The sequence below is a fragment of the Oreochromis aureus genome, linkage group 4, assembly GCF_013358895.1.
Source record: "Oreochromis aureus strain Israel breed Guangdong linkage group 4, ZZ_aureus, whole genome shotgun sequence".
NCBI classification, from domain to species: Eukaryota; Metazoa; Chordata; class Actinopteri; order Cichliformes; family Cichlidae; genus Oreochromis; species Oreochromis aureus.
The window spans coordinates 4,798,339-4,822,163 of NC_052945.1; the positions used below are offsets into that span (position 1 = coordinate 4,798,339).

The 23,825-nt window shown below is 39.7% G+C and overlaps 2 protein-coding genes across 3 annotated transcripts; one reads left to right on the top strand and one right to left on the bottom strand.

Annotated features, from left to right (window-relative positions):
• Positions 1–159: 159 nt before the first annotated feature.
• LOC116314308 (dehydrogenase/reductase SDR family member 7C-B-like) lies at positions 160–8,217 on the bottom strand. 2 transcript variants are annotated; one of them, XM_039610627.1, is made up of 7 exons: positions 8,184–8,217; positions 4,440–4,605; positions 4,176–4,288; positions 2,546–2,756; positions 2,385–2,477; positions 2,019–2,168; positions 160–1,927 (listed from the first exon to the last, which is right to left on the bottom strand). In XM_039610627.1, the coding sequence occupies exons 2-7, from the start codon at positions 4,600–4,602 to the stop codon at positions 1,722–1,724; spliced, it is 936 nt and encodes a 311-aa protein (XP_039466561.1). In that variant the 5' UTR covers positions 4,603–4,605; positions 8,184–8,217; the 3' UTR covers positions 160–1,721. The 2 variants fall into 2 exon arrangements, with proteins under 2 accessions (XP_039466561.1, XP_031588144.1); XM_031732284.2 differs by lacking the exon at positions 8,184–8,217 and adding an exon at positions 6,638–6,738.
• Positions 8,218–8,226: 9 nt separating this feature from the next.
• On the top strand, positions 8,227–22,757 carry LOC116314244 (splicing factor U2AF 65 kDa subunit-like). Its single transcript, XM_031732208.2, has 11 exons — positions 8,227–8,350; positions 11,126–11,300; positions 11,786–11,889; positions 12,977–13,128; positions 13,208–13,324; positions 13,860–13,998; positions 15,038–15,117; positions 19,073–19,195; positions 19,269–19,355; positions 19,508–19,750; positions 19,884–22,757. The coding sequence occupies exons 1-11, from the start codon at positions 8,302–8,304 to the stop codon at positions 20,013–20,015; spliced, it is 1,401 nt and encodes a 466-aa protein (XP_031588068.1). The 5' UTR covers positions 8,227–8,301; the 3' UTR covers positions 20,016–22,757.
• Positions 22,758–23,825: the final 1,068 nt, after the last annotated feature.

Below are 23,825 nucleotides of genomic sequence, written 5' to 3' on the forward strand. Positions count from 1 at the left end.
ATTCATTTAATTGAAAACTGTAATATCAGAACAGTTTATTGGTAGTAATCCTAGTATTTTTATAATTATTTGTTCCATTTCTGTAACTCTCTACTGAGAGACATTATAAGAGAGAAATATGGCACTGAAAGAACCACAAGTTGACATTTGTGTTTGGAAACAGAGTTTATAAAATGATTTTTAAGAATAATCATTCCATGCATGCAGTTTTTATGTCCCACCATTGAAATTTAAGTTGAAATTAATTTAGATTTTGCTTCAAAATAACTGTTCAAGTAAGAGCCCAGAGGTGTTTCAATATGATTGATTTATTTAATCCAGTGATTTTATTTCAAAGAGCACCTCGGACAAAAGCAGCTAGGATATATATATATAGCTTGTGTGTTTCTTCACAGTCATAAATTTCATGACCTTGAAACATCCCTAACTATTTCCTGATGTTTATGTGGGGCAGCCAAGCAGATCATAAACATGAACCCAATTATGAAAATATTTGTATCTTATTTCCAAGCATTCTGTTAAAGCTGAGCATCAATAACACCGGACATCATCCATATAAAAAGCTGTTTGTAAATGTATCTGTTAATTCGAGTCAAGTAAATACAAACATTTCCAAAAAATGTGCCGTAAATTATAGAGCAGTAAAATGTATAGATATAGTATTTATTTTTTTATTTTTTATTTTTTTTTTCATTTCTCTGTGAGGTTTAGTCAGTGAGGTATGGAAGCTCGTTTCTTCTTCTTGAAAAAAAAACGCCACACTTAAGTTACAAATTTCAGGTTAGTTTCTTGAAATGTCAGCTTATTCAGAAATAATTTGAAATTTTTAGCTTTGTGCAAGCTTGTTATTTGTATTATTTATTTATAAATATACATGTATTTATTTTCAGTGGCAGTAGTGAAAGTAATTATTACACTTCAAACCATGACTCATACAGTAAATGACACATTTCATGATGAATGAATAATGAGTACTTAGTTCATAATACTTTGATTATAGTTTAAATAGAATAAAAATCCCATTGTCGCTATAATAAGTACTAAATTATGTGGTCATTTTCAGGAAATTCTTTCTAAGATCAGGTTATAATTAGAAACCTGTAAAATAACATTTGTCCATAGTCTTACATCTGATCTCGGTGCCAACAATAGTATGTTAACAAGCTTTTTAAAAAAAAATTTAAAAAAAATTAAAAAAAAAACCTACAGCAATAGTTCCACAAATTCAGCAAAAGATGCAAAATCTCTTTAATACCTCACTTTTTGATAGAAATACTATGAAAACTAAAGAAGTTAACATTTATAAATATGAGTAAGTCCTATAAGTCCTGTAACTCCTGATTGTTGAGTTTTAAGGAAACTCTGTTTATTAAAATGAAGAAAATCAATATTTTACACACAAATCTGAGTATAAGACAAAACACTAATCCACACAGGCTGGATTTACCCACTTAGGAGCTCAGAGGCAAACATCTGTTGTTGGACCCCACTCTGTGTGGCAGCTTCATGATTCATGAAAATCACATAGCTGATTTTCCCACAATTCAATTAAACCAACAGCAACAGATAATGTGATGTGGATTAAATCTGGGACTGTTGGGCCTTTTTTTTCCAGCTAACTAGCCACGAACATCAGATAATCAATAAAATATCTTTGACTTCCACTGATTTGTTAAAAACCTCGTGTCATGTGTCTCATCATCCTGGTGCTGAGGCAGTAGCTACATCTCAGCGGCGATGGCAGCGTTCTTCACCCCTGCACCAATCACAGCAAAGAACACATTTGGGAAGAAGGACCTGGCGTAAATGGCCATCTTAGGGAGCGAGGGAGCAATCACCACCTCTTTCCTCTTATTGTTTAAAGTCTTCACAATCTCCGCGGCAGCTTCATCAGGAGAAACGCCGAGGGGCTTCTTAGTGTACAACACTGCAGCGAGCAGACAGGAAATAACACTCAGTATTTTCAACAATAAAAGAAGTGTTTGAACATCTGTCTCGCCTCCTCGGAGTTTACTCACATGACCACAGGGACTTGGAGGTGACTGGGGCTCCAGACGCAGAGCAGCTGATGAAGTTGTGGCTGATGGTGCTGACGGAGATGCCGTACTCCTCCACCTCCGCTCTCAGGCAGTCAAAGAAGGCCTGAACAGCGTGTTTAGAGGCTGCGTCTAAGATACAGAGTGAAACCTGTCATCATCTTCTCTGAATAATCTAAACTCTGTACTGGAATTTTAAAATGTTTACATTCAAATTTTTAAATATGGTCTTTGAAGGAGTCTGAAAACTTTGATAATGTATTGTTTTAAGTCATTTTTAAAACAGATTGCAGCAGATTGAAGTTATCTGAAGTTTAATGAAAAAGGGAATTTAAACACTCAACTCACAGGTACTGCGAAAAGGCACAGCTAGTCTCCCTTGGATGCTGTTAACCAGCAGCAGGTGACCACTTCTCCTGGAGATCATGGAGGGCAGCACACCTGAAAGAGAAATTCAGCCTTCATCATCTCACCCTTAGAAGGTCAAAGTTAATGTTCCCATCATCTACCTTTAGCCAGAGTGACGGGCCCAAAGTAGTTGTTGTCCATCAGCAGTTTGTCCACCTCCAGAGACAGAGTCTGTGCCGGAGCTTTCACCTTCATGCTGCTGTTAAAGATAATAATATCCAGGCAGCCATAACAGTCCAGGATCTCTGCGATTGCCTCAGGCATGCTGTCCATATCTGCAAAATCCAGCAGCACCAGCTTAGGAGGAAACGTCTGAAGAGGAGAAACAGCATAGAAGAGGAGGTCTGCATGGCAGCAAAGTGCTGTATGGTGACTACATCTCATTTACTTTCACTTGTAATGCAGTACATATGATTTGAGCAATTAAAATCTGCTTATTATTAGTAGTAATAGTAATAGCAGTAATAATAGCTAACATACTGAAAAACACAGAATTTACATAAATGTCCAGAGATAGAAATAATATAATTCATTGTTTGGGTTTCATACACAAAAGTCTTTAGAAGACCAAATGTGGAAGGTTTTAAGTTTTTCTTGACGGACGTGGCGCTACGGTGAATTTCAGTGTGGCATCATATGTGTGACATTTGCACGGTGGGCTCTACGTGACCTGCAGCAACATTAGTGGCTGTTCTATAAAGCCAAATAGTGGTCACAGGAAGTGATGCGACTAGCAGAACAACAGCCAATAGGAGTGGAGGTAAATTTATATTCGAGTCTTCTTAATTCCTGTTGTGTAAGTGGAAGAATTCTTTTTCTTGTTGACAAAATGCACTGATGTGTTGGCTTCATATTATTATTCTTTGAGCTGAAAATGTCATGTCAGGATTTTGTGCCTGATTTTTTATTTTAATTTTGAGATTTTTATTCTTATAAGGTATTTCCTGGTTTCCTGGTTGGTTTTTTTATGTTTATATTCACATGTTTGAGTTTTGTTCTCTTCTTGGTTGTGGTTTTGTTTTTATGTAATTACTCGAGTTTCTGCTTATCCTGCCTCCACTGTGCCCCTGTGACGTGTTTATTCTCTGTTTTACTTCCTGTTTTATTTTGGTAGTCTTTGTGCCGTCTGTCTTTAGTTGTGTGTTCCTATGACATCATTTCACACTGCAAACTCTGATTATACTGAACAGCAGCAGTAAGTACTCTGAAATTACTTTTTTTCTGTGGAGCTTAGAAATTCTGAAAAGGTGGTTCAAGTTAATTAAAAAAAATGTCTCATCAACTTAAAAGGGAAGAAAATGTAAATTTTCACTTCTACATTTATTTAATTACTTTGACATTTACAATCCAGCAAAGACCTAAAGAGCAGCTCCACCAGCAAGAAATGCAGCCTGATAATAAATGCCAGTCAAAAGGATTGCTTTACTGCACATTATTAGTAATGACATCTTTGACAGTACTGATTCAATATATTGCCAAATGGATTTTTCTCGTCCGACATCCCATTCTTAATCCATAGAGTTTAGTGTGATGTTGGCCCAGTCTTTGCAGCCATAACAGCTTCAACTCTTCTGGGACGGCTTTCCACAAGGTTCGGAACACCTGAATTCAATGGTTTGGATGGGTGAATGAATACTTTTGGCAATATAATGTACTTCACTGAGTACTTCGTCACCGGTCCTTCAGTCTATGAGCTGTTATCATCTCTAGTTTCAGTGCTTTTAGACTTACCACTGTTGGATCCGAAGCATTTGCCAAATCATCAGCCAGTTCTTCGAGTTTCTCCCAGTTTTTCCCACAGAGGATCAGCCTCGCGCCTCCTTTGTGAAACACGCCTGCACACTCTTCACACAACATACAGAACTGCTAAGAAACCAAGTTCAGTTTAAAGATGCTGTGAAAAGGTTCACCTAAAATTACCAAAGTGTGTGTGTGTGTGTGTGTGTGTGTGTGTGTGTGTGTGTGTGTGTGTGTGTGTGTGTGTGTGTGTGTTACCTTTTCCAAGCCCAGATAAAGCATCAGTTATAACCACCACCTTGTTGCGTACAGACTTGTTGGACAACAGTCCCATGATTACACCATAGAGGTAGAAAAATCCAGCTGTTAGCAGGACCACACAGGGCACCAGGAGCACAGTGGTGGTCCACGCCGAGTCCATCTCCTGAAAAATGTTTTCGTTTTAACATCTAGGAATGAAATTAAAGGATAATTCTTTCTAGATATTTTCACAAAATGTCAAAAGTTTGACATTTTGTTAACAAAAGGAAGAGGAAACACAGACACACCTCTAACAGAGCGTGGGAAACTGTTAGTCTAGCCGAGACTAAAATCAGTCCTCTAACGACCTCGGTTGGCAGTCAGTACAATTACCAAAGTGTAAAAGTGTAATTCTGCCTTTTTGTCAGGTTTCTGTTCTGCGTCTTAGCAACAACAATGGGACTCCAGCTCCTGTGTGAGCTGTACAGGTGCTGCTAGGTGCTCATTTACAGCCACAAATGTTCTTTAAATCGTGGTTAGGCACAAAAAGCATGTTTCAAGGCTGAAACATGAAACATTTATGTTTTAAATTGAATATTATTTGAATTTTACTGATGCAGATGAGATGGGATGGAAGTGAGTCATTACATGCGTTTCATACCCAGAAGCTCTCCGGCTCTGTTACATTGGAATCCATCTCACCCTTTACAACCATTTTAAGTCTAACTATGTGTTCTTATGACTCTGAAACAAAAACAGAGAAGACTTTTTAAACCACGTTCTTACACCAGTAATCAAAATAAAGACAAATGAGAGATCATTGATGTCTTTCTTCTGGATGTACAGATAGTATACTTGGATATGTTAATATTTATACACATTCAGGGTTTCATGATTTAAAAATGTCTGAAGTTCTGAACAACTACTTGATATCAAGTCCAGCTTTTCATACTGTAATTGAAAGTCTTTAATCAAATCTGCCTTATGAATCTTAGGGTTAGAGTTTGGCATTAGGAAATATACCAGATCCCTGGATGGGTTACCATATCTGTGATACGCTCAGTGGCTAACCACTAGCCAGTGACCCTCTGACAGGTGGACCTGCTCCTCCTCATCACATCCACTTTTTTTAAACCAAGATGGCAACGGAGAAAACGCTCATCTCGAGGATTAAAAACACAACCTCAGAAACCAGTGGATGACGTCACTCTAGCTAGAGCCATCATTTATACTGTTTATGTAGTAAAAAACATGAAAATGGCAACAAAAAGACACAAAAAGTTACTACAAAGACAGAGAAAACTAAAACAAATGTGCAAAAAAACCAACCCTGCAATAAGAGACAAAAATGACAGTAAACACTAGAACACAAAACACACAAAAATTCACAATAGGGGAAGGCAAATGAACAAAACTAGCAATAAAAAGACAAAGTTGCAGGAAAAGAGAAAAATAACAAAGAAACAGAGATTTATCCAACCAACGCACACAAAAAGCAACTGCAAAATGAAAACATATAACAACAGAGAGACACAAAATTAGTTTAAACAGAGAGAAAAAATGACAATAAAGATGAAAAACAATCACAAATACCAAAAAAGCAAACAGCTGTGAAAAGAAACAAAATGACAACAGGTCCAGTGTGAGTCTGGATTACTCTGTACTCAGTCCTTGGTGACTGAAATTGAAACTACCACAAATGCACAAAAAGCAGCAACAAAAAGATACAAAATGACTTCAGTGTAAAGTTACTTGGTGTTTAGTCCACTGGCCACCTCATACCACCATTAACTCTACACATTTCTTATCTGACAGTGAAGACACACACTTGCATGTTGTACCCAACCAGGAATTTGAGGATAACCTTTCAGTTAAGGCTCACCATGCCAAGCACTGGCTGTTTGTCCAAGAAGAGGTTTCTAAAAATACACTGCACTAAAAATAGATGCTGTGGCCCTCACAAAGGCTCAGTGTCACCCTGGACTCGCCAAATTATTCCAAAACAAAGTCGGGAAATAACGGAGCACTTCTCAGTGCCTCTGCCTTCTGAGTCTGCGGTCAAATTTTACATTAAAGCAAAGTTTCCCCACCGCTCTCACAGGGTCTCTGCACTTTGCATAACTCACAGCTAGATTATAATGAGCAGCTCATTTCTGAGTGGCTGAGCCACCCAACCTCGACATTTGCAAGGAATTAAATTAGCAGCCACCGCTTACCGCTTCCTGGGCCTCTGCAGGTAGTCAAGTTTAATTCCTCTCCTGAGGAGCTGTAGCTGCTCTCCTCAGCACAGCTCCTGTGACATGACAGCAGCCCAACCGGCCAGGCATTGCAATACTTTGGGATTTGAGCTCTTTTAATAGCAGCACAGCTGAGTCAGTTATTTTCCATGTATGTTGTCAACATGGTATGTTTAGAATGACAGGTGGGGAGGAGATGGGGCTCCTACTAGCTGCAGGAGGCTGCCCCCTCTTCTGTGGTCCATAGATAATTATGCATTTCTGCATAAAACAGCACACATACTGTAAGTATAAGCGTCCCGAGGTCTGTGGTTCTTATCTCGCAAGTTGCATTTTACCTGAGACAAAGGAGTCAAATTCAATTTTACTACAACTTACACTGAAGCTGGGATCAAGAGCCCCAGGTGTGTTATATTGGTATCCATAAATAAATAATAAAACTTAAAATATCATGTTTAATCATGATGAATATGGCCTTATCACCTACACTGGGTCACAGTAAGGCCTCAACAAATCAATGAATCAGCAAAATTTTAACGAGTAACAGCTAAGCACAAGCTCAGCCTCTACTGCTGTAGTAGTTGTTACGTAAAGGCAAAATCATCAATCTTTGATGTTGTTTATCACATTTTATCTAAAAAGCTTGTGGGAAACATTAGTAAAACAGGTGCAACTAAAAAACCTTTGATCTTGTAGTTTGTGTGTACCGTACGGCCTCGCCATCTGATGTGAAAACCTACAAATCCCAAATTAACTTTGAGTTAGTGTTTAGTGAAACTAAGGTCAGTGGGTGGACCAGAAATGAATTGGCCTATGGGTCTTTAGTATGACACAAGCTCTAACAGAGATGAAATCTGATAACCTGATGTGCTATTTTAAAGATACTGAGTCAAGTTTTGAACCACAATCCTGGTACTGACAGACTGAAGCAGAGGCCATAAATATTTGTCCACCCAAAAGAAAACATGAAGATAAGAAATTACTTAATATTTCCTTCAAAAAATACTATGAGTGATGAGTTAATATAGGCTACTGCAATTATATATGATAAACATATTATCCCACCATAACCCCACAATCACACCACTTCCAGGGATAAAAAATTAAGCAACACCATTTTCATTATCTTAAAAAGTCCACGACTTCTTAAGAAGTCCACGCCAGGTAAGCTATGTACGAAATTCCTAAAAGTCATTCCAAAACATAGATATGTGTAACATGTTTGAAAAACGTTAAAAAATTCAAGAGTTCTAACACTGTGTGACATGCTTAAGCTGAAAGGCCTAAATTCCAGCTATAAATAAAACAGCAGGTAAATAATTTAAAATAATAAAGTAATACTGATAATGGGGAAGATTTAAAACAACCAACACAATAAAATCCAATCATTTTCTTGTTTTTTGTTTTAGGATTTAAATTTCTTCTCTTGCATATGACCTCTAAATGTATATGTTAATTTAATAAAGCAATTTTAAACTTCCGCTTGGTTTTATTTTGAAGGGCTTGCCGGATGCTGCGAGTCTACCTTGACACTGAGGAGCTCTCGGATTTTGCGCTGACAGAGCGGACAGGTCGCTTCATCTTTCCCGTCAGACACATCGGAGCCGCCGTATTTTTCTTTTCACAGCAGCGTGACACACATCATGTCGGATTTCGAGGAGTTTGAGAAACAGCTGAGCGAGAATCGACAGGGTGAGTGCTGCCGTCCGTCTGTGCCCCAGTTCGGTCTGCAAGCTAGCAGCGTAGCGCCGGTGCGGACCGTTAGCTCGCTCAGTTGGTTTTATGAATGAATATCGCGACCTGACAGCAACTTCAGCGCGTACTTTTCCTCTATATGACTCAGCTCCTTTGCCTTATCTGTGCGATAATATTTTGATTAGACTTCAGCCTGCTTCTGAAGCTGCTAAATCTGTCACACAGCCTTGGACGCAGTCTGAGTGCCGGTAAGAGCGCACAGTCAATTTTACCTGAGGCAGCAGGAGGCCAAACTCCAGGAAAATCGCGCACCTCTTTATAGTTTTCTCCTGCACCGTGAAGACACCTGCGGGCAGAAATGTAGTAACACGGCACTTTCTGAATCATTTGGTACTGTTTTTGAATTCGGCATCCATTAATAAGTATTGCAACGCGTTATTAACAAATTAATTTAAAAATCATTTTTGGGTGATGGATCGATCAGCATCACTAGGGAAGAAATTAGAAAAGGACAAAAAATGAAGGAAACAGTTTATTTGTAAATGGTTCAGTAATAATGAGGAGTTGGAGCTGAGCTTAACTTATACTTAATCATCACTTTATATTTATGTCTGCGTGTATCTGCATATGTAATCCCTACACTAGTTTATTATTTTTAATACTATTTTAAAGCCTATTTTATTTATTATTTATTTTTATTTTTATTATCATCTGTTTTGAAGTTCTGTCAAAATGTCATTTTATTTTTACACATTTTAATAATTAAAAATTTAATTGAAATTTTAATTTTTTTCATATTTGATTGGCTAAAACAATTTTTTATTACTTGGATGAATGAAAATTCATCCAAGAAAAAGAAAAGAGTAGAATATTGTTTTGTGACCAGATGTTCCTTCATTTGGTCAGCATATTCCAAGATAATGATGCCAGGATTTGTTGGGACAGGATTGGGGATTGGGATAACTTTGGGATAACTTTATGCAGCGATCACTAACATCTTTGAATGATGTCACAGCAGTCAGACTTACACCCAATATCAATTTTGAATCTTTTTAACTTTTTCTCAGCTTCTCCAGTGAATATTTGCTATTCATTCATTTAGGTGTTATTAATCTCTTATAATGTGCAATATACCTGCAATAATGAAAACATGCCATGAACTCGAATAAAGCGAAGTTACAGAAGGTTTCCAGTCACAAAGAAAGAATAAAAAGTCAAACAGACCACGTCCACAGCCTGACATTTAATCAAAGAGCTCCGGTACAGGTGGATCAGATCCACACAGAAAACAAGAATACCTCTTATTGATTTGTTAAAAGGTCTTAAGAACTGTAGAGCCAAGAAGAAAGGCCACATTAAACTGTCACTTTTCTCAGAGAAATATGATCAGCAACATATCCAAGGGTGTCAGACCCTGCAGGTACTACAGAAAGGAGAATTTTTTTAATTATCAGTAGTGGTGAAAAGGGGTGGATCTATTAAATATTTACATGATAATTATGAAGCAATTATCTGTAGAACTCAAATGATTAAAGAGTTTATCGAATGACATGAAAATAATCAACTTTTAGAAGAACGTGAGAGTTTTGTTCTTCTACCAGCTGACCTTATAAACAATATTTAGAGGTTGTTTTTTTTTTTTTTACCAGGAATAGAAGATGTTACATTTAGAGTGTGACTTCAAATAAAGGTGTAAAAATTATAACTGTATTTTTTACAACTGTATGTAATTGCTTTACTGTATTTATGACACATATTATGAAATACTTATGGGGTTTTTTGTAATCTTTCTGCAAAAAGAGGCTAACACCCCCACTCCTCTCCAGCAGAGCTGTTTGCATGGTCACGTCCACAGTAGTAAATTGTGCTGCTACAGATAGAAAATTACAGCGAAATCACAGCCTGTGAGGTTAAAAAACGACCACACCAGGGTTATGAGCCGCTGACCTGTTCGAGCAAGTGACGCTGTTTCCACCGATCAAAATGAACCTTCACTAATGGCTACTTTCTTCTTAGAGTCAGTATTTTCACATTAAAAGGCCATTAAACCACCAGACATCATTAACCCTCTGATGTTCAGGACTTCATCAGCAATGACCCTAACACTGTGCTGTCTGAATATGTGTAAAGTTTTTTTCTCTCAAGTCTTTAAGGTACAAAAGAAATAATAATTCTGACTGGCATGCATCCACATCTGTTTAGAATTTGTCCGTAATAAGCTCCTTATTGTCCGTCTCCAGAGCAGCAGGTTGGTCACTGATGGCAATGACACAACAGCCAACTGAATGAGGAAGAAATGAAAACTGTCTGTATCTTTAAATCCAGCCACCGGCCTCAGTATTTGCTCTAGCACTACTTTAGCTGATGTTTTTCCTCTGTTATACTTTTATATTATCCCCTAAATGTGCTGATAAATTATGTAATATTCTTAGAGATTAAGCTGCCAGTAAGTAAAAGAGGCCAGTAAAACTCTGATCTACTGGCCTGGACGCTCACTGCGGAAAATTTTTATGTTGAACTCTGAGTTTATTGGAGCGTTTCAATATTCCGGGCCAACTCCTGTGAAACTAGAGATGTCAAGTTAGTTTTATTTCCAGGGCACCAGGCGGATCTCAGGTGAGGTGGATCAGTAAAATCATTCGGAGTGTACCTGAACCTCTCTCAGAGTAAAGCGGTGTCAGTACAGTCCGAAAACATTTCGTTTTATTGCTCAAAAAAGAAGCGCCGCTGCTCTGTCGTGTTTGTCATCCTGTGTTTTTCCTGACCTCACAGAGCGAGAGAGGGAGCGGCACAAGAAGAGGAGTCGCAGCGGATCTCCTGGACGAGGTGACAAGCATCGCAGCTGGAGCAAAGACCGAGGTAGCCGCAGCCGGGAGAAACGCAGCCGTAGCCGGGACAGGAAGAGCCGGGATCGCCGCAGCTCCTCCCGAGACCACAAGAAGCACAGGTGGAAAGTGCATGCCTTCCTGGGAAGGATGAGTCCGTGTACACCAAGTTTGGTTGTAGATCCTCAGAGCATAAACAAAGTGAAAGCAGCAAAAGATGTCATTCCAATCACTGTCACATAAAGATAAGATGCTCTTTATTTAGCCCAGAGATTTGGATATTCCTGTAGCCAAAACATTAAACACAGGGGTGTCAAACATAAGGCTCAGGACCGCCTGGGCAATGAGCTACCAGAACTTTTTCTGTAATTTTACACATTTATTTATCACAATTTAAACCCAAAGAACTAAAATTAACACTTTGGCTTTAAAGATAAATTAGTTCAGGAAATTCAACAGTTAAAAACAACTCAATTGTAAAAAAAAAAAGCAAACGCTTCAAAAGATGAACAATATTTTCTGTGATGACATCATTATTAAGATATTTCTGCTGGTTTTTCTGCGGTCATGTAACCACTGAAATGTTGTGTCTGTTTTCTGCGTGCAGCCACTCTCCGAGACGAACGAGGAAGAAAAGGACCTGCAAATATTGGGACGTGCCTCCTCCTGGCTTTGAACACATCACACCAATGCAATATAAAGCTATGCAAGGTACCGGCATGCTCTCTTTGCCTCTTTAGCCTCTAAATCAGACTACAGCAGAGCTGCAGTGAGTTTCTGCTTCGCGGCTTCGTGCTCCCCAGCTCTCTAACTCATCTATTCTCCAACACTGAACCCCGATCTGAGCTTCACAGCAGTCACGACATCACTGAAGCACTTTTTACACTGAAAACTGTTTTAACTATCAAATTAACCCCTGATGGAGGTGATTTAAGTATCTCTTACCTATGGCTACTTTACATGTGGGCTGGGGAAGTCAGACAGCCTGCCGTAAATCCTGAACCAGCTGAAACAGTCGTGTTTACAGCGCTGTCTGCATGTTTTTGCTGTTCACCGCCACCAGGGTCCAGTGTAAAAAGAAAATAAAGGAATCGGCTACTCTGGTTTGTGTTTGTGCTGTTGTTGATCCTTCAGCTGCAGAGAAGACAGGTTAAAATGCACAAAGAGCTTCTTTGTAACTGGAGCTTAAAAAACAATGAAAACTGTCAGTCTGTGCTTCTCGTTCTGCTTTGCTTGGTCTGAACAGGCAGTGCTTGGCTCCTTCCTCTTTTCTGCACAGCTGGTCAGCGACAGCGTGAAGTAGGTGTGAAGGTTGGATCTGGGAAGGCCGATGGAGATGTCTGCTGTTATTATCTAATGCAGGGACGTTGTGAGAGAGCCATGGCGCTCTTTGATGGTGGTAGTGCTGTCCCTGCTCCAAAGAGCCAATCAGCAGCCAAACCAGGAAACATATGAGCATATCACCTCATTCTATAACCTATTAACATGGTCTCTGGTCAGCACTCTGATTGGAGAATCCAGAGATGCTTGCGTTTCTGTATACATCAAATAATTTAGAGCAAATTATTTGATGTTTTTTGTAGTTTTTAATCAGATTTGACTGAATCTACGCTCTTGTTAGTTCTGTGATGAGCTCTGAACCACACTGACACCTTTAAATACTCGCTGTGCTTCATAAAACTACGTGTTTGTTACTCTGCAGTCTGACTGTGGGTAGTTTTCCCTGAAACACATTAATAGTGGCGTCTGTGTGCAGCTATTTGGCAGCAAACACTGTCCCTCCTTCGTGTTTCCTCAGCGGCCGGCCAGATTCCAACAATAGCTCTGCTGGCAACGTCCACCACTACTGGAGTAGCTGCAGCCCCGACACAAGTGCCCATAGTTGGCAGTCAGATGACGAGACAAGCCAGGCGCCTCTACGTTGGCAACATCCCGTTTGGAGTGACTGAGGTACGCTCGTGGTTGCCGTAGATTTGTACCAAACAGACCTGCTGGTGCGGCGCCTCAGGTTTGATTTCTGTCTCCTCAGGAGTCCATGGCCGAGTTCTTTAACGCCCAGATGCGCCTCGCGGGACTCTCACAAGCCCCGAGTAACCCCGTTCTCGCCGTGCAGATTAACCAGGATAAGAACTTTGCTTTCCTAGAGGTGAGGTATTACTGTTCAGTGTTTTAGGTTGGTAAAGAATATATAAATAACATTTATATATTTATTATTTTAACTACTTTTAACAAATTATTTTCTGTTGGTAGATAATTAACCTTTTTTAAGAATACTTGTTATGTGCTTATTATTTATCTACATTTTCATTTGTTTATTTTTTATTGACCGTTGAAATCACCCATCCTTCTCACAGTAACATTACGTAATGTTCAGTTCTGAGCACAAGCAGCTTTTCTCAGTTTAGCAGAGGTCTGAGCTGCTGTTTAGCACTAGTTAACGTGAGGAGCACCGGCCTGCTGACTTGCTGCAGGCTCTCACGCCTGCTGCATACATGTGCGTGGTGTCTGCAGAGTTTTGGCTTCTGCTGCGATTCTTCACAGACGAGCCGAAGGTTAAATCTCACCCTCAGTAACAGCTCACTGTAGGATTTATCAGATTCCTGCTGAAGCAGTCGTGTTAGTAGGTGTTATTATAATTGTTCCTTGTTGGCGCTGTGACTCACTGTGACTTTCTTTCCTAGTTTCGGTCTGTGGATGAGACGACGCAGGCCATGGCCTTCGATGGGATCATTTTCCAGGGTCAGTCGCTCAAGATCAGACGACCTCACGACTATCGGCCGTTACCCGGAATCTCAGAGCAGCCGGCCTTCCACGTCCCAGGTTTGACTCCGATGCTTTTTTCTTCTTCTCTTTGGAGTTATCCAGTTTCATTTAACCTCATTAAATTTAGTTAGAGTTAAAATGACCTGTTTTTACATGAAGCCTTATTTCCTGACATATACAAGCTCTTAATGGCAGATGTTCATGTTAGGCAGGACCGAGGTCTTAATAATGAGATCATATATGTGAGCTAAGACCTCTGCAGGACATCACAGTGAGCTTCTATCTCTGCTGTGGCCACTCCTCTGGCTGTGAGATCAATCAGATTTTGGTTTCAGTATTGATTTTGGGAGTAGAGTAGTTGGGATGAAACAATGACTGATAAAAATGGACGGAGATGAATAAACTAAATATTATAATCGAGACATCACAGCTTTATCCAAGAAATCCAGTTCAGATCTGATTTAGTTCAGTTTAGATTTGAGACAGAGTGCAGTGACAGCAGTACATGACAAAAATATCACTTCAGCTCAAACCAGTCAAGTACAATTTCCCATCTATATCTGACAACACCTGGGATTTCATGAGGCCGAATGAGCATGTGGTTAAAGGAAGTCTCAGGGTCTCGGCCCATTTTTCTTTGTCACAGGACTCCCAAAGCATGTTAGTCCTGCTGCCTGGACGTCCTGGGATGACCTTGTGAGATGGGCTTTAGGGTCAAGAACACCCCCCCAATCAGACCCCACCTCCCCTTCTGAACAAGCCTGTATTCTACACCACCTTTATTTGTGTTTGAATTACATGTGATGCTCAGAAGGCATGAAGCATGATAGGTTAATAAATAATCGTGTTAAATAATCAAGATTATCGTTATTGACTAATCACACAGCCTTAGCATCCCCACACATTCTTTTGATTGAAATCCAATCAGAAGAAAGGTGGCTTAAAGGAGCAGGAGCTTGTTGAACTGTGAGTCATGCAAAGCTACTCTACTAGCTGGAAATGAGCAGCTTAGATTTTACTTCGTGGATCATTTGTGCTTTGTAAGCTCATATTTGTTTTGTGATTTGTTTGTTTTCTCTTCTCGTGGTTTGTGTAGGCGTTGTCTCCACTGTTGTTCCCGATTCCCCTCATAAACTGTTCATAGGAGGCCTCCCCAACTACCTTAATGACGACCAGGTATTTATCTGAGCGCAGGCCGAACAGCTGCACTCAGCTTTCCTCACTTTACGCTCACATGAGGTTTTTGTCACCCTGAAACATGCGTAGTATGTTTTACGTTTCACATTTCTTTGTGTCGTGAGAAATATAAAAATATATGGTTAGTCTCGAGTAACAAGGCTTCCGATGGAAGTCAAAATAGCTGAAGGGACCGCATGGTGTAAAAGCACAAAACAGAAAACAACACAACATACAGTGCTTGTGCCTGTGTTCCGTAATGTCACAGCTTTTATTTTGGTGAATCTCTGATTTTACATTAATCATTAAATATAAGTAAACTCCTTACACCTTTCTCATGCTAAGCATACTGATTTAAGACAGGTAAGCAAAGTCCAGTATATTTAAACAGCAGGCTGATAAAGTGACATGAAGTTACTTCTTTGTGGTATTTATTCCAGTGGGTCATTATCAAAGAAAAAGTCCACCTTAAGAGGTTAAAAAAATTCTTTGCCTTTCTGGATTTTTCTGTTGTTTGTTGATTGGTAGGTGCTTTTATGGATTTATATATACATATATGTATATATATATATATATATATAGCTGCATGGCGCTAACGTGTTAACTCGCTAACGCGTTGACGCCATGCAGCCCTTGCACGGGGCAATCCGTGTTAACTCGCTAACGGAGATTTGCCGCATTAATGCGGTTATGGCGTTAACGTCATTTTAACGAGATTAACGCTGACAGCACTAATATATATAAATACTATATATACTCATGTATATGTCCTATATATAAGTTTATATGGAGAACTTCTCTGAATGTTGAGGTGATATCGACTGAAATTGAGCTACAGCTGGGCGTACTTTAGTGCAGTACTAATTTTTACCACCAGATGGTGCAGTTTGTCAATTTAAAATGTAACATTTATATATCAATTTAGCCTCATACTGAAGCAGTTCATCAAATAGGGCATCTCTGCACTGGCTTCCTGCATGTTTCAGATGTTAAAGTTTTACTTTAATATGAAACGTTGAACTCTTATGAGCCAGCTCGCAGCCTCAGAGTGTCAGCTGAGGCCTGGCTGGTGGAGTAAAGTGGTTTTTCAATCAGGACCCCTCAGTTTTGGAACAGTGAGACTCATAGATATACAGAAGGATTCATAAAACACCCCATTCAAATACTTGAATGATAAGAACATTGTTATTTACAGTGGCATCATGGGAAAGCCAAATCTTGAAATAATATTAGAATTTCCCTGAATGAAAGTATTAATTCATTAAAATAAGGGTAATTACAAAAGTACCTTTAATTGCCCCACTGGAAATTCAGTGCCTGGCTACATACTCACGAAAGGACATAGAAAGTCAGTAAACAACTCCAGAAATGCTTCAGCAGCTAAAACAAAAGGTGGCCTTTCTCTTTGTTAAAGACTGAAAAAACAGTTTGTTTTGTGCACTTTTACGCAGAGAAACTTAATTCTAACTGTCCATTCTGTCTCATTTAGCCTCAGTTAGTTTGCAGAGCACATGCAGCCTGATGTCTGTGATTCTCTGACTTATTTTTTCTTAATACTTGCAGTCACTGCCACTGCGTTGATACTCACAGCTCTTTCATTTTTGTTCCCCCACTTTGTCCCCAGCTAGGGGCCTGTAAGATCGTTAAGTCTGCGCTCATAATTTGTTCAGTAGTACTCATCTACTGCTGCCATGCCAACATGTAACACAAGGCAAGTAAGACATTCTGGTCCTCACACGGATACACTCCGAGTCCGCAGGTCGCTTACAGGCTACTTTCTTTCTCCCATCATGCTTTTGGAGCGCGTTTAAGATCCAGGGTTTGATCATTGAGGTTTGGGGCTTGTGTTGGTGGAGTTTAGTAATCTTTTAACACCATCTACTGAATATGGAATTACTATTATATGCGTATCTGCTTATATATTTGACCGTGTTTGAGCTCCTCAGTCGATTGTCTGTTTTGAAGCTAAAATACCACAAAATTAAGTCATTCCAGCCTCTAAATTATCCATATACTCCATATTTTACAGTGTTTCCCACAGATCTGAATTCAGTTTGTAGTGGTTTCACTCAGGAGGAGCCACACACGCACTTAAGGTTATGAATAATCAGTACAAAGTTACAGACACAGATGGTATAAAACATGGATGTAGCCTATTGATCTGAAAGCCAATGTAGAATTCAGTTCAGTTTTATTAATGTTAGGCCAAATCACAACAACAGTTTCCTCAAAGTGTTTTCTATTGTAAGGTAAAGACCCTACAATATAACAGAGGAAACAGAGAAAACCCCAAGAATCACACACACTCCCTATGAGCAAGTGCTTTGGTGACTGTGGGAAGGAAAAACTCCCTTTTAGCAGGAAGAAACTTCAGGCTCAGAGAGGGGCAGCCATCTGCCATGACCAGTTGGGGGTGAGGGGAGGAAGACAGGGCAAAGACATGCCTTAAAGGTACATTCAGTTATTTTGTTTTGGTTTATTAGAAAAAAGGTTGTTATACTCATAAATATGCATTGATTATTGTGTAATTACGTTGTACAGCGGTTGCCATAGTTACGATTATACATTTTAATTTGCACAGGTAAGAAAGCAGAATTCAGCAGCCTGAGATCTGCAGTTTACTGACACCTATTGGTGAGATTTTACCTTTAAGCATGCCTTCTTCGTAACAGCCTCCAGGGGGTGACTCCACTCTCCTCCTTTGTTTGGACAGGAGAGTGTCGACTGTATACCTCAGCAACATTTTCCTAATGACTTTATGGCCTCGGTCACTAATTTCAGGTCTTATAGAACGTTTAGTAAATTATGGTCATGGAAAGAATCAGAAAAAGGATTATGTAGTACTTGGTGGTTGCCTCTCCAGGGAGTCTGTCATCCAATAGCACAACAGACTCTGACTCCACCACCTTGAACTGCAGCTGGTGATGGTTGTCCTCATCCTGCTCTCCAACCTCACAGTAGGTTCTTCAGAGCAGGAGAAGGACCAGTGCTGCCAGGGATAGTTGCAGTGCAGTTGGAGTTGGAGTCCATTGGACTGCAGGATGAGAAACTCCTGGTACAACCTTTTTTCAAGAGTCATTAGAAAAAGACATCAGTGATTGGCCCGTGCTGCGCCTCTCCTTTAGCCTACTGTACTGATGTACAACAAAACCAGCATGGCAGCTTGCTTGGAGGCTTTCTTGCAGGTTACTAAAACACAGAAAAATGAACACATCTGAGGTGAGAAACAAGCCATGCATCTCTGTGTTTATTCTAGTTTTCAGAGGAGTCATATAACCAGATCAGCTTGATTTGCATAAAGTAGCCCAAATAATTAATGTAAATGAGGAGGGGGCGACTCCGTGGCTCATCTGCCAAAACGCCACCCTGCTTGGATGTATCGTTTATTCATAGATTATGACTAGGAAGCGAGGAATTGTCACTTCCTGTGAGCAGCTGAATGACGTGAAAGACCGCCATCACAGCTTCCTGCACATCAAGCCAGGCAGCAGCAACTAAATTTTGAAAATATAAGCAGCACTATTAAATCAATCACAAGATAAAACTGGCCAGCACAAAGGAAATTCCATGTGTGGGAAACACTGTTTCAACAAAATGGGGAAATGACACAAAGCCGGTATTTAATTGATTAACCGACAAAGTGAAATAAGCTGCAGGGTTATTGATCAGGGTTATTGATCATTCTCAGGACTTTGAACAGTTTTATGTGCTGGTGTTGTTCCTGTGTTTTCCCAGGAAGCAGCGTAGTAGTGAGAAATCTTTACAGTGTAAAATGCTCCAGCAGTGTGTACAGATCAGCCCAGCACCTTACGAGTGACTCACATTCTGCTTCTATGTGTCGTGGTGTTAAACTGCTTTCGAGTCTCAAATGGACATTTAGAATTCACTGAGTAGACAAACACATTCAGCGGTGAGTTCTCCAGCTCAGATCTCGCTCCCGGACTCTTGTTTGCAGGTTAAGGAGCTCCTGACGTCGTTCGGGCCGCTCAAAGCGTTCAACCTGGTGAAGGACAGTGCCACGTCACTGTCGAAAGGTTACGCCTTTTGTGAATACGTAGACATCAGCGCCACCGATCAGGTAACGCTGATGAAGTGTTTTGGTGGGATCTTGAGCTGTGCTGTTTGGTACAGGTCTGTTTGCTCTTCATCAGGCTGTAGCCGGGCTCAATGGGATGCAGCTGGGCGACAAAAAGCTGATCGTCCAGAGGGCGAGCGTGGGAGCTAAAAACGCCAATCCTGTGAGTACAAGTGGCAACGTGAACCTGTCGTCTCATTTTTTGCATCACGTTCATAGTCTGTGTATAAAAGAGGAATGTTGCCAGTCACTGGTTTTGGATTCTGCACTCTGAGGCCTCAGCTTTAGCGTTTTTATGCTGTGTGTGCACTGCAGACCTCCATCATAGAGACGCCGGTGACGTTGCAGGTGCCTGGGCTTCAGAGGCTCCAGAACTCTGGCATGCCCACAGAGGTGCTGTGCCTTCTCAACATGGTGATGCCCGAGGAGCTGGTGGACGACGAGGACTACGAGGAGATCCTCGAGGACATCCGCGAGGAGTGCTGCAAGTACGGCACTGTCCGCTCCATCGAGATCCCCCGGCCTGTCGATGGCGTGGAAGTACCCGGCTGCGGGAAGGTGATGTTTATACACTCTGTACATGTCCAGTGAGCTGCCATCGAGGGGGGGATTGGATTTATAGTCAGAAAATATATTATAAAACGTAAGTAGCATCGATTCTTCGGGACTCACCGGCGCTTTTTCATTTCAGATCTTCGTCGAGTACGTCTCTGCTGCAGACTGTCAGAAAGCCATGCAAGCCCTCACTGGACGCAAGTTTGCCAACAGAGTGGTGGTCACCAAATACTACGACCCCGACATGTACCACAGACACGAGTTCTGAAAGCACAGACACATCCCTCATCCTCGTTTTCTGTTTGTGGGCTGGGCGTCAGTCTGCTTCCCTTCCTCTGATCGTCGTGATCGTGACCTTTAGAGACCAGAGCCGGAGCAGTTTTATTGCTGGACTGCAGTGTGTGTGTGCGTGTGTGTGTGTGTGTGTGTGTGTGTGTGTTCAGTACGGAATAACGTCCAGCTTTAGCCTAACACCCAGACTGTGACTGAACTCATTCTGAACTTAAAAGATACTCTAGTATACATAACATTTGCTGTAGAATGAATGTGACATGTATCTTACCTACACTAATACTGCCTGACAATTTCAGAGTAGCTATCTATCAAGTATGCACTGTACGAGAAAAAAAAACCAACTGTCAGATGTTTGGATTTTCTTCCTGAGCACAAACGTTCATTTCGGGTTTAAAAAAAGCCATCGTAATGTTTCTTCCGTGGCTTTGAGGAAAAGAACGGTGTTCATTTATTTATTTATTTATTTTTCGAGAGTAAGATTTCCTGCTATATATGTCACATGTTAATGTTCCTTAAACACATACAGTGCTGTGTACTGCTTACATAGACCAAATGTTGACTTGTTTCATGTCAGTAAAGCCTGAATGGCGACTTTGTAAATACTATCAGAGATACGTTCGATTGGCGAAACACTAAAAGCTGCTTTAATTCAAGAGTAATCAAAACCAAATTTGAAATGTTTGAGCTGGAAACTTTTGATCAGACAAAGGGACAGTTGACCGATGGTTAAACCCTCCACCTGAGGGCTGTATGTGATTCTCATTTCTAACTCTGCACCTTTATTGTGAGACTCGACTAAAGCAGCTCTGCATGATTCTGTTCAAAAACACTCTTATTCACTTTCATCCTTTCTGTGAAACACACCATTTTAGATCCTGCGTCTTTAAGCCCCCCCCTCCTTCCCAAAAAGCTTACCTTATTGTGATTGGCCAACTTTGGGAAGCCTGCTGAGGGGCAGGACCTAGCTAGCTTTGTGAGCTGTATGGCCTGTGCTGTTTCTGTATGTATGTAGATGACCCCACGCGTGGGTCAAACACTGATTGGTTGAAAAGTTGGCTGGAACGTAGAAGGCAGTCACGCCAGTGTTCACTACGAACGGGAGAACTGCAAAAAACTGTCACAGCTTTTAAAAAATACAATGTGAGAAGTGCAGACAGCATCTGGGGAAAAGTTTTGTTTTTTTTTATCAGATTCGATTTGTGATTCTCCACAGGCAGTTTTTGTGTGCCACTCATCATTGAAATTAAAGAAAATTTTGATAATGCCTCATAAAAAAATTGCCCAGAGCAGTTTCGGGATGTCTGCCGAGGTGTGAGGCTATTTTTAGAGGGACTTTAGAGCAACAAACGTGTATTTGGCTGTTGTGATACTTTGTTACATTACTTTGTCAGGTTACCTGTTAAAAACAAAAACGCCCCCTTCTGGCCAAGCTGTGTAGCTCCATCATTATTTGCAGCACTTTTCAGCTTGATTTATTATTGATTACTGATAACCTTGACATTGGGTAAAGATCAGAGCTCATGATCAGTCATGAAAGCTAGCTGTTTTACTAAAAATCAGATACAGAAATATTTTATACATTGCTGCCTTCAGAGGGGATGCAGTAGTGTTTCAGACCTTTAAATAAGATTTTTAAATACATTTTAACACGTTTTCTACATTTATTAGAGAGCCAGTCCGCTTCCTGTTATTCACAAAGGTGGCTGTAGTTCATCCAGAAGACCAACAGGGGGCTGAGTGTCACTTTTTCAATGAACTGTAATGAATGGAGCCAAACGGCTAATAAAAATGTTTACATTGTATCTTAGTTTTAGTATTAGTTAGTACCTAGTATTGATAAAATATCCTCATTTAAGTGGTTTGTTTTTCTTACAGGGAGGCAGATTCGGCTCATAAAATCTTCACCTTCTGCTGCTTGATTGGGTTTGTTTATGTAAGCTTTCTATTAAACAGGAAGTCCAGGATGTTGGGACTAGAAGTTAAAATTTAAAAAAGTAATTTTCGCTTTTTCCATTGTTGGTTTTAATCAGTTTCCACACATCATGTCGCTTTCCTGCTTTATTTTTGTGAATAACCTGATATACTGACTGGAAAAAAGGGTGCAAGGGTTTAACAAAAGGTCGACTGTGTCTGTCTAACCATAAATATTCAGAAATTAATTTTCAAAATCAGACAAAGTAACCACGGTCTTAATTAAAACTACAAAGCAGATGAACACATGCTGAGAAAAGCACCTTTAAGTTGTGTAGATAGCAAACTGAGCATTTTTTTAAGCTTTATTGTTTGTGTGCTGCTGTTTTGCATCTGTTGAAGAAAATGTATGAAATTAATTTATTCTGAAAAATCTTTAATCTGCTTAGAAAGTGCAGGCACAAATATGAACTAAGACACCAGAGACTGGAGGAAAAGCCCGTATTTGCACATACAGCAATGTTCTGTTTCCAAGTAGGCAAAAGTGTATTTTATTGTAATAAGCAGAACACATCAGATGGTGATAAACACACTGCTGTATTTTCTACAGTTTTGAATGGTTCAAAGGTTTAAAACATGTTTAGTTTGTACGATCCCCCCATCCTTCCACGCCATCGCCTCAAATAAATGCTTGCATCCATCGCCTGGCTGCTGCTGTGATGTTTTTATTTCTGAATTATCTGTGACCAGGACAGATCAGATGTAACTGAAAATACTCATTAAATAAAGATGAATGATAAGATTATTGAGATGTTAATTAGTTTGTCCATAATGTTAACCCTTTATAGATGGATGGAGGGACCAGAGGTCACTCTTTTATGAGCACCTGCTGTGTTTCACTGATCATAATGTCGGCTTAATGTATGTGGTGTTAATTACTGTGTGATCCTTCACCTCCTTTATTTTCATGAGATAAATGTTATGTCCAGCTGCTCTCCCTCTGATTCTAAGTGCTGTAAACATTACAGATAGAGCTTTAGAAAGCAGTCTTTTATATTGAAAGATTTAAGTTAATGTGATGGCATCACACTGCTGTTATGAACTTGTGTATAGTGTTAGTATGCACATTATCAGTGTTAGTAAGAACAACACGTTTTGCTCTGAAGGTCAGTTTATCTATTCAAACTAGATGTAATGTGTCCTTTCATTTCCTGTTTATACTGTCAAAATAAATAAAGCCCGTTACGGCGCTGTGTTCATGGGGAAGAATATTGTTAAGAAGTATAAATAAATATGCAGCGTCTGACTCTTGTCAATGCAGGTATGACGTACTGATATTATAGGATACCTGTCAAATGCTTTTCTGAATTTCAGAATAAATGTGTTTAAAATCTTTATTGTTTCAGCAAAATTTCACAATTAGAGAAGTAAATGAAAACAATATTTAGTATTTTTTTTATTTTATATGGGTTTTTTTTCATCTTGATCAGACTTATGTGTAATAGTGGAACCTCCCACATGAATATGATTTAAAACTGATTTTGTTATTATTAGCATACTGGATCTTCTGGTAATTTTATAAAGAAGAAGCAGTTTCAGTGTTATTAAGAATAAAAAATTTGTATGTTGTACTTTTGTTGAGATGTCATGAAAACAGCAGTTTATTATAATGTATTTCTGATGTATTTTTTTAGAGGATGTGTCTCATTTATAAGGAAGTAATAATTTTGTAGGTTCTGTGCAGATGTTATATTTTGGTACAAAACAAAGTCAGATTTCACAAATTTTATTCAAGAGTTAATATTTTTATTTACTTAATTTGTTAGGTGTGTGTGTGTGTGTGTGTGTTTGGAAGTGAATTAATTTTAAAAAA

Coding starts and splice junctions, on each gene's coding strand:
- LOC116314244 (XM_031732208.2), top strand. CDS start 8,302: ATGTCGGATTTCGAGGAGTTTGAGAAACAGCTGAGCGAGAATCGACAG. Junction 8,351..11,125: donor GCTGAGCGAGAATCGACAGG/GTGAGTGCTGCC, acceptor CTGACCTCACAG/AGCGAGAGAGGGAGCGGCAC. Junction 11,301..11,785: donor CGAGACCACAAGAAGCACAG/GTGGAAAGTGCA, acceptor TTCTGCGTGCAG/CCACTCTCCGAGACGAACGA.
- LOC116314308 (XM_039610627.1), bottom strand. CDS start 4,602: ATGGACTCGGCGTGGACCACCACTGTGCTCCTGGTGCCCTGTGTGGTC. Junction 2,757..4,175: donor ATGCTTCGGATCCAACAGTG/GTAAGTCTAAAA, acceptor TCTCCTCTTCAG/ACGTTTCCTCCTAAGCTGGT. Junction 2,478..2,545: donor GCCCGTCACTCTGGCTAAAG/GTAGATGATGGG, acceptor TTTCTCTTTCAG/GTGTGCTGCCCTCCATGATC.